General features: G+C 64.3%; 3 protein-coding genes across 3 annotated transcripts; 2 read left to right on the top strand and 1 right to left on the bottom strand.

Annotated features, from left to right (window-relative positions):
* Positions 1–464: 464 nt before the first annotated feature.
* Positions 465–2,349, bottom strand: MNEG_9315 (hypothetical protein; the record flags this gene model as incomplete). Its single annotated transcript, XM_014042215.1, has 5 exons — positions 465–683; positions 1,254–1,382; positions 1,715–1,792; positions 2,005–2,124; positions 2,302–2,349. 5 exons carry the CDS (start codon positions 2,347–2,349, stop codon positions 465–467), a joined length of 594 nt encoding a protein of 197 aa, XP_013897669.1.
* A 1,473-nt stretch (positions 2,350–3,822) lies between these two features.
* Positions 3,823–5,470, top strand: MNEG_9314 (hypothetical protein; the record flags this gene model as incomplete). The annotated part of the gene is made up of 4 exons (XM_014042214.1): positions 3,823–3,909; positions 4,045–4,237; positions 4,377–5,212; positions 5,444–5,470. The coding sequence occupies 4 exons, from the start codon at positions 3,823–3,825 to the stop codon at positions 5,468–5,470; spliced, it is 1,143 nt and encodes a 380-aa protein (XP_013897668.1).
* A 1,289-nt stretch (positions 5,471–6,759) lies between these two features.
* On the top strand, positions 6,760–9,462 carry MNEG_9313 (acyl-carrier-protein desaturase; the record flags this gene model as incomplete). The annotated part of the gene is made up of 8 exons (XM_014042213.1): positions 6,760–6,840; positions 6,957–7,043; positions 7,288–7,348; positions 7,539–7,716; positions 8,017–8,188; positions 8,512–8,721; positions 8,892–8,978; positions 9,292–9,462. 8 exons carry the CDS (start codon positions 6,760–6,762, stop codon positions 9,460–9,462), a joined length of 1,047 nt encoding a protein of 348 aa, XP_013897667.1.
* Positions 9,463–9,863: the final 401 nt, after the last annotated feature.

Here is a 9,863-nt window from a genome sequence, read left to right as displayed (position 1 = left end):
GTGTGGACGCAGGCGCTTCGTCACCAGGGCTGCAAGGGTCGCTCGCTGCGCACGCAGACAACAAATGACGGTCGCAAGCGGCTGAAATGATGGCCGGACACAGCGAGGTGTCCGTTGCAGCCAAGAATCCTGGCGGCAATCGCAGAGCTTGCATGGTGGTTGCAAGGTGCGGGCGTGCGCACGCACCATAGCCAGCAGCACGCTCGACTCCCCACTGCCCCCAAGGCCGTCATCCGCCGGCGCCGCAAGCTCCGCCGCTTTGTGCACCGACTCAAACGGCAGGTACGGGTTGGTGTAGTCCCTTTTCACACAAGGAGGGCAGGGGTGGCGCGGTACGGCAAGTGCATTGGAGCGACCGGCGATGCACACGGCCGATTCGCCGCCACCGCCGCCAAGCGGGCGCACGTCTCGACGGGACGACCCGCTGCTCCAACCGTCGCAGGTGACCCGAAGCGCCGCGCAGCTCAGGCGCTGGCCGGCACGCGCAGGGGCAGCGCAGCGCTGTCAGCGCACCTGGCGCGCTCGCTCTGCGCGCGCAGAGCCAGGTCGGCATGGTGGCTGATGGACACTTTCATGGTCACTGGCGCGGGGCTCGAGGGTGTCATGTAGGAGGGGATCTGGGCGTTGTCGAGGCCCTTCTGGGCCTCTGCCGCGGCGGTCTCCTCTGCAAACTGCACCAACGCCTGCGTGTGCAAGAGGCGCACGAGGTCAGGCGGGGCGGCCAGCAGGGGTGGCAGCAGCACTGAGTGTCAGGGGGGAAGGACCTGTTGGTCGGCTGGCAGCTGGTGTGGCGCGACGCGTGGCCAAACGGGCCGCGTCGGCGGACGCCGGGCACGACCGCGGCGCAGCTGAGGCTACGGTGATCACTGCCATTGCTGCCCCATCGCGCCCGCCCACGCGCAGGCACACTCGCCTGCAGCCCGCCCTGTGCCTCAGACATGGCAATCTTCGTGACCTCCCCAAAGGAGCTGAACATCGTGTGCAGGTGGTCCAGGCTGGGGCCCACAGAGGCCTAGTGCGATTGGGGGAGGGTGGGAGGGGCGAAGCTGGCGATGGGAGCCGGGGAGATGGGGATGCAAGGCGTGCGTCCTGCCCCCGCCACCCCGGATGTCAGCACATGCAGAGGCACACAGGGCCGCAGCGGGCCGCTGCACCTGTTTCCTTGGTCGCGTGTAGCACAAGCACGGCCCGGACCGAAACCTGGGCTGCACCCCAGTCATTCAAGCTGGCGCCCACCACCGCGTGGAGCTCACGTTGGCGCAGTCGAGCTTGACCAGCAGCACAGGGCCTGCTGCGGCGGCCTGGGGGATGTCGGCGACCAGCATGCCGCCACCGATGTCCTGGCGCGTGCTGTACTGCAGGTAGACCGTCTTCTGGCACACCTGAGGGGCGCGGCGGTTGAAGATTGCGCAGGAGCACACATGTTTGGAGGCGGATGGGCGGGGGGGCGGCGCGGGCAACGGGGGACAGGGGGGCCGGTGGAGGGATGCTGCTGCTTGCTGCGGCGCGGCGGTGAGGCATATGAAGGCGCTGTCTTCGGAAGACTGCAGCAGAGAGCACCCAGCGAGCCTCTTATCCCGCACAGCTGGCAGTCTCGGCCCGCTTAGCTGGCACATCAAGCCAGAGGCAAGGGGGTGGGCTGGTGCCGCCTCCGCCTGCGGGCCGGATTTGCGCGCGCAAGCGCAAGCAAGGCGGCGGCGCAGCGAGCGCGCACCCTGGGGGGGTCGGCGTTGCCCACAAAGTAGCTGATCATGTGGATGGCCGAGCGCATGTCAACAAACTCCACAAACGCCTGCCGAGGCCAAGGGACGTGGAGAGAGGACGGGTTCTTTGGGGCCGGCAGCAGCTGCGGAGGTACATGGCCCGCGGAGTTCTTACCATGACCTCTGCACTAATAAACGCCTGCCCTGGCCACGCCGCGGCAGCGACCCGTGAGGGGGCACACCCCTTGCTCCCCTAATATGGGCGCTGCAGGGGGCCTCAGGAGCTTCCCGGAGGCCGCACCTGATTCTTGATGGTGCCTGCACCTGTCAGCTTGATGCGCACCATGCGGCCAAAAGGGCGGCACAGCCCCAGCACATCCGCCTCCTTGGCCTCCGGCGGGAGGTTGCGGACATGTAGCACCTGGCACAGCGCGCCGTGCGGAGCGGCAGGAGCGCGGCAACACGTTTAGCATCCCGGCTGCACTTTGCATTGGTGCGCCTCATATGACACGGCCACCGGCGGCTGCGTCGGTGCAGCCCTTGACAGAGCCCTGCTCGACGCCCCACGGCGCCCCCGGTGCGCTGTCTTTTGGCTCACCTTTGAGGGCGGCTGGTTTGCCCGGAAGTTGTCTCTGTTCTGTGACATCGTGGCTGCCCGGCTGGGCCGCCGCGCCTTACGGGGCTACCTGCCTGGCTTGACCTAATGACTGCGAGGGTCAGGCGAGGGCGTCCTGCTGCTTGCTGCGGTGCAGCGGCGGCACGCTTCAAACTTCCAGGGCCTGGAGGACTGCCAGTTTTATGAATGGATTGTGCACTTTATGCCGCTTGCTACAGAAACCAAGATGCGGGATGAGCAATCACTGGGGAGGAAACAGTGTAGAGCACAGAGTGATCTGGAGAAGAAGAGGGCTATTCCATCAAGACATGCATGGTCGTGTCACCAAGGGTCTCCGATCGATGTGTGTGCCCAGGTGGCGTTCTTTCCGGTCGCGCGGCAGCTTCTGCCCTCGGTGAAGCCTTCGCCCTCCTGATTTTGCTGGGGTCTGCCGCAGGCTCCCGCATATCAAGCACTGCTATATTTAGAAGCATCCGTGCTTCTTTTGTTGGCCAGCTGTAAGCGAGGCAACAGGCCACCGCAACATAGACATCCGGCCAGCGTCCCGTGTGAGTGCTAGGCCGCTCGACGCTCCTTTATATCACGAATAGGGACTTGTACTTGTAAATCAGCTATGGAGGGGCCGCTGGATCGCGACACGCTGTTCAGGAAGCTCAGGGGCAAGCCTGAAAACAAGGTTGGCGGGCTCTCCGGCCTTGGTTCGCCACCCGCACGTGATTGTGACCGACGAGGTCTCTGGGCTTTGCATTTTTGAACCCTCTCCGGGGTGCTGCAGTTCGTGCTCTTCACCCTCGCCCACCGCCCGCCCCAGTTGGTGGTGGGCCTTGACAAAAAAGGCATGTCTTGATATGCACGCGCGTGATACATGAGCGGTTACGCTGTGGTACGACGCCCAGGCCCAGATGCTGCGCGACTTGCCGCATGCCCTTGGCTTGCTTGCGTGTTCGCTGCCAACCTGCAACCGCGCATGCACACGCTGGGTTGCAGGTCTGCTTCGATTGCCCGGCAAAGAACCCCACTTGGGCGTCAGTCCCCTATGGCGTGTACATCTGCCTGGCCTGCGCAGGCATCCACCGTAGCCTGGGTGTGCACGTGTCGTTCGTGCGGTGAGGCAACGACGCGGCTGGGGGCGCTGCAGTCGGCAGGCAGTTGGGTACGCCGCTGCAGCGGTATGGTCGTATGTACTCATCGCTGCATCAGCATCATGGGCGCCGTCCTCAGCACTTGAGTGTTTGCGTGCGCACTCAGCCCTGGTGTGCCCACCTGCTGCAGGTCGACCACCCTGGACACTTGGACGGAGGAGCAGTTGCGGGTGAGTTCGCTCTTGAGTCGCCCCCCGCCCCATAGGACTTCTGTAGCAGCCATCGCACCAGCAGCAGCACTAGTAGTAGCAAGAGGACGAGCTCGAGTGCATGCATCGTCCACAAATTGTCAATTCAGCAACGACACATGTGAGTGCTGATCGGCTTCTTGGCGCTGCTCTTTTTGCGGCCTGCGCAGCTGATGGCCGTGGGGGGCAACCACAAGGCGCGCCAGTTCTTCAACCAGCACGGCTGGGACGAGACCGGCTCCGACAAAATCGAGGGCAAGGTGAGGAGGGGGCGCGGTTGCTGTTGGTCCGCAGACGCCACGCAATGTGCTGAGCTTTGAGATGAGGAGCGAGGCGCAGCCCCTTGGATTCTTGGCCTGACCTAGGGTCTGCCGCGTGCTGCCATGAGTCTGCAGTACACCAGCCGTGCGGCGCAGCTGTACAAAGCGCAGCTGGAGAAGGAGGCCGCCAAGCTGGCAGCAGGGTCGCTTGTGCCAGCCAGCTCTGGCGGCGCAGAGGCAGTGGTGGCGGCCCCAGCGGCGGCGGCCCCGGCGCCCGTTGCGGCGGCTCCTGTGCCGGTGGTTCCCGCGCCTGTGGTGCCCCGGCAAGGTGAGAATTTATTGGCGCACTGTGCAACGCACCCCGCTCAGCTTGCACGGGTTGCTGTCACTGATGGGCTTCATGCAGTGCAGGCTACCCTCCGCCGCCAACCTCTAGCTGCCCCTTTCGTGCGCCGCCACCACCGCAGCGACGGCACCCCGGCCCGCGAGTACCGTGTTGGGCGGTGCCCGCAAGCCCGCTGGCAGCAAGCTGGGCCTGGGCGTGAAGAAGCTGGAGGCAAAGGTGGACGGGGCGCTGTTTGAGCAGGCACCCGCGCCCGAGGCGCCCAAGCCCGCGCCCGCTGCCGCGGCCCCGCGCGGTCCAAGCGACAGCGGCGCGGCGGCACCCGCTCCCACGGCGCCTGCGCCGTCGCGCTTTGCGTATGATACCATCACCGCCGCTGGCGCGCCGAGCAGCAGCGGGCCTGCTGCGGCAGCAGCGCCGGCGCGCGGCAAGGACGGGCACCTGACAATCGGCGGCCTCGGTGGCGACGACTTCTTCCGGGACCCACTCGGCCGCGCCGTGGCGCCCAAGGGGTCGGGCCCTGCGGCGTTTGGCGGCATCGGTTTCGTGCCCGTGGCGAGCCCCTCGGCCCCGGGCCAGCGCGGCGGCTCAAGCTCCGCGGTCGAGACGGAGGTTGCGCAGAAGCGGTTCGCCAACGCCAAGGCGATCAGCAGCCGCGACTTTGAGAGCGGTAATGGGGAGAGTGATTACGATCGCCAGTCCCGGCTGTCCAAGTTTTCTGGCTCCTCCGCCATCAGCAGCGACGCGTACTTTGACCGCAGCGGCGGGGCGGGCGGCAGCGGCGGCGGCGGCGGCGGCGGTGGCGGCGGCCGGCGGCCGGGCGGCGGCGGTGCCAGCGACCTGGACCTCACGGCGGCGGAGCTGGTGAACCGGCTGTCGTTCCACGCGAAGCAGGACCTGGACCAGGTGAAGGAGATGGCGGGCAGTGCCGTGCGCAACATCTCCAGCATGGCCTCCAAGGTGCGTGCCGGCTTGGGGCGCGTGGGGCAGGCGTGCGCGTTCCGGTGCTTGTCCATCTGCGAGAGCAGCCTGGTCGCAACTTGCCAAGTGGAGCCTGTTCTTCGTGGCGGAGCAGGCACGCACTGTGCCTGCGGTCGTGGGCCCTGTGTTGGGATGCAGCTTGCTCTGCTTCAGGCGCTGCGAACCTGCCCGTTCCTGACCCCCTTTCAACACGCCTGACTGCCCCTGCAGTTCATGAACGACCTTGGAAAGTACTAGGCTGGGGCACGGACGGGCTTGTTAGATGACTGGCGCAGGCCACTGGGGCTGGCTGTGCGTGGGTCCGCACGGCGCAAGTGGTGGTCAGCGCGGCGCATTGCTATGTCCACAACAGGGTCGTTGCATGAGCAAGGTAGGTCGAGAATTGCCCCTGATTGGCTGCGTTGGTACCTTTTTGCGTACATCCCGGTGGGGATGCGACGCGGTGCCACATCGGTTCATGAACTGCAGTCTTGGTAAACCATCGAACCTGCCGACCACCAGTGCAGTTGTTGAGAGGCTTTGCCTTTGGGAGAGCGGGGCTGATTGGTGACCCCCTGGACGGGTTTGGTATGCGATGTTTTCATGACGGTGCCACCAGCAGCCCCTCAACAGCATTCAAACAGGGCATGTGGCAGCAAGTAGATCGTTGAGGGTCCGTGAGGGGCTTATGTCTCACGCTTTGATACTTTGCGCAAAAAGACGGTTGTACGCGCTAAGATGGGCACATCAACTGCTGCACAATGCACGCACACAAGCCCACATTGGGGAAGGACGCCATGCAACCAACCCACGTCCCCGCCACCCACCCTGGCGATCATCAAACGCCTCAACACCACGCCGCCAACAGCGTCCCTGCCGCATAGAACCGTCCTCTTTGCCCGGCTGGACCCCGCGCGTCTCTTGAACCAAATTCACGCTGTTTGCGCGTAGCTGGCATTGGCTGCGTGCACGATGCCTCATGCGAAGCAGTTTGACAGCGACGTGCCGAATTGTTGCCGCAGCTTCCAAACGCAGGGGGTTTTCTCTATTACGGCTGATCCATATATTAGAATCGTACTTTTGTATCGCTTTGAGCGGTTGATCCTTCCACTCTGAGCTCCCGGCTGCCCGTCTCGCTGCTGACCTGCGGTTCCTGATCACCAGCCCGCGCCTCCCGGCCCCCGTACATTTGCTGATTTTAGTTGAATTGTAACTGCAGGAGCAGCAGGAGCAGGACCGCGAGCCAACGCAATGGCGACGACCGTGGGGTGCCAGCGCGCCCAGGCCCTCTCCGCCGGTGAGGAGGCTGCCCACACGGCCCAATTGCAAGTGTAACATCCCACCTTGCATGCATGTGCTTCGCAGAGCGGGGTTTCGTGCGTTACTCGCCCTGGAGCGTAGTGGCCGCGGTCTCAGCTTGCAAGCCACGCCCTCACGGCCGTCACCCTTGCTTTATGAATTGTACAGGCTTTGGCCGTCAACGGGTGGTGTCCTGCAGAGCCGTGATCGCGGAGCCCCCGCGCACCTCGAAGCCTGGGCCCATCATAATGGACGGGCAGGTGCTGCACTCACTAACGAAGGAGCGCCTTGCGCTGGTCAAGACCTTGGGACCTTTTGTTGAGAGCGAGGTGAGTCGAGGCGCAGCGTCACAGCCGCACGCAACCGTATTGCAGCGACGACGTGCGGCGGGCACGAGGCGACGACGGCGCGCGCGCGCGCGCGCCCTCCACACGCGCCCGTACAGGTCTATCCGCTACTGAAGGAGACCTCAAAGTGCTGGCAGCCCACAGACTTCCTGCCGTCCTCTGAGGACCCCTACTTTATGGACCAGGTGCGATCCTCCTGCGAGGCCCACACACCTCAGTCACTGTTGGCAGTGCCAGTAGACGGTCGTGCAATGTTTCCAGAATGAGCGTAGACAGTGTGCAGTGGGACGTCATCGCAGCACAGGTCGCATGGCAGGCCGGCGCGGTTTGTGATCGGACAACGGAGGACAGGGCGGGTCTTGCTGCCCTTTTCCCACGCCTGGTAATGCATGGCCCGGCTGACAACACATCGCTCTGAATAACACGCAGGTGCGGGAGCTGCGCAAGCGCTCTGCAGCCCTGCCCGATGACTACCTCATTTCCTTTGTGGGTGAGCCGCTTCGGGATGCCACAAGTAGGCATGTACCGTTCTCGGCAAGTGCCCTGCCTGTCTTCCCCCACCCACCCACTCACTTTGTGGTAAGCGCAGTGCAGCTATCCAATGTTGGTGCTTCAATCAACCAAGTTTCCAACCCTTCAATCTTTGTTGTTTCCTTCGCGCAATATGTGTGCAAACCCAGGTGACATGATCACGGAGGAGGCCCTGCCCACCTACATGGCCATGCTCAACACCCTGGACGGTGTGCGGGACGAGACGGGTGCCTCGCCGACGCCCTGGGGCAAGTGGACGCGTGAATGGACGGCGGAGGAGAACCGCCACGGTGACGTCATGAACAAGTACATGTACCTCACTGGCAGGTGGGTGGGGCTGCATTGCGGGGTGAGTGGGCTCTTGCCTGTGCTGTGAACAGCAGGTGAGTTGATGCGGGATGAGCCTGGAGGGTGAGGCTGGGCGCAGCACGTTGCTCCTGTCATTGGCTTGGGCTCGATGCGAGGTGTTTTGGGCATGGTGCTGGTGTTTGAGGGGTGAACACAGCATGGCATCGACAGCGGCGCTCATTGCAATGTGGGGCAGCAAGCGCGCCGTGGCAACACCCCCGCCAGCGCCCCACGCCCACTGGCCCCCCTCGATCCCCCCGGCGCCCCCGACCGGCGCAGGGTCAACATGAAGTCGATTGAGGTGACCATCCAGAACCTCATTGGGAGCGGCATGGACCCCAAGACTGAGAACAACCCCTACCTCGGCTTTGTGTACACCAGCTTCCAGGAGCGCGCCACCAAGGTCAGCCACGGGAACACGGCGCGCCACGCCCTTGAGCACGGCGATGAGGTGAGGGGCCGCCTGGGGCCGCAGCTATACCTTGTTCTTGGGGGTGCAGTTTGTGCCAAGCTAGGACTCCTGTGAAATTGAGAGTGTGGCCATCATTGCAAACACAGGCGGTTTCTCATGCGCTCACGCCCCGGCAACTGTGCTCTGCTCGCCTGCGTCCATGCACGAATGTGTGCATACATATACGCAGGCGCGCCCATGCATGTACGCATGCTGCCCTTCTCCGGGGGCTCCATCCCTTCACACACACTCACACACCACACAATCACACATGCGACCACACACACGTACACTCACTCTCACACGCACGCGTTTCTTTGCAGCTGCTTGCCAAGTTGTGCGGCAGCATTGCGTCTGACGAGGGCCGCCACGAGATCGCCTACCAGCGCATCGTGGAGAAGCTCTACGAGAAGGACCCCGACGGCGCGGTCCTGGCCTTTGCCGACATGATGCGCAAGCAGATCGTGATGCCCGCCCACCTCATGGACGACGGGGAGCACGCGGCTAAGAACAACGGCCGCAACCTGTTCGCGGTGCGCCGGGCGCTGAGCTCGTCGGCGGGTGTGTTGGCGCAACTTGACTTGTGCGTGGGCTCGACGGCCTAGTCAGGCACTCGAGGGGGTGCGCTGGAGACGCGCTGTTGCGCACGGCAGCGGCTCAGCGCCCCGTGCTCGCTCCCCTCGCGCTGCCGTTGTGCCTCCAGGACTTCTCTGCCGTCGCGGAGCGCTCGGGCGTGTACACTCCCATGGACTACGCTGACATCATGGAGTTCCTCATCAAGAAGTGGAAGGTGCGTGCCTGGCAAAACCCTGTACCCTACAACCCTGAAACTGAAGCAATTTCTGGGTGGATGAGGTTGTGGAAGGACCTGGGGTTTGGAGGTCAAGGGCTGCGGCCCTGCTCGCCCCGACTACGGGTCAGTCGTTGGCTTGCCGTCCCCCGCTCTTGAGGTCGACAACCCAGAAGCGGCTGCCTTTGAGTTAGTCCTAGTCTCCCCAACCCTTGCGTGCACCATGCCCCGGCACCTGCTCCAGCGCAGCCTTGGCCTGCAACCCTCCCCCAACCCTGTCGCCGCAAACAACCCGGTATCCGCCACCCCCCAGGTTGCGGACCGCAGCCACGAGAGCGGTGACGCGGCCGAGGCCCAGGAGTACCTGGTGAAGCTGCCCGACCGCATCCGGAAGCTGGCCGAGCGCACCGCCGCACGCAGGACCAAGGCCAAGCCCCTTGAGGCTAGCTTCAGCTGGATCTTTGACCGCCCGTTGACCATTTAAAGAGCCCGCACGCCTCCAGGGCGCCCTGTGGGGCGCAAGCGGCTGACGGGAGGGGGGTTGACGGGGGCGCCCTGGGGACGGAAGGGGGGAGGGGCAGCCCTGAAGAGGCGCGGCGTGGCGGCCGTGTTTTTGAGTGCGGCGCTAGTGCGCGTGGCCGCGCCACCCCGTCGCTGCCAATCCAATGTTGTCGTTACCCATCGTTCAGTCGCGCACAGCACTATTTTGAGACCCGCCACACATGTCATGCATTGCCTACCATTGTCATCCCGTCCCGTTGCTGGATGTGGTTTTGTAGTGGTCTACCTAGTACAGATTGAGACGCACTCGCACAAGGCACATGCCGCCGCGCCGCGTGTCCTGGGGCAGTCGAGCCCTGCCGCAAGCTTGTGCGTTGAGGAGTG

Source organism: Monoraphidium neglectum, assembly GCF_000611645.1.
Source record: "Monoraphidium neglectum strain SAG 48.87 unplaced genomic scaffold scaffold01893, whole genome shotgun sequence".
NCBI classification, from domain to species: domain Eukaryota; kingdom Viridiplantae; phylum Chlorophyta; class Chlorophyceae; order Sphaeropleales; family Selenastraceae; genus Monoraphidium; species Monoraphidium neglectum.
Note: the sequence above shows the minus strand (reverse complement) of the source record. Positions and strands in the feature narration are given on the sequence as shown.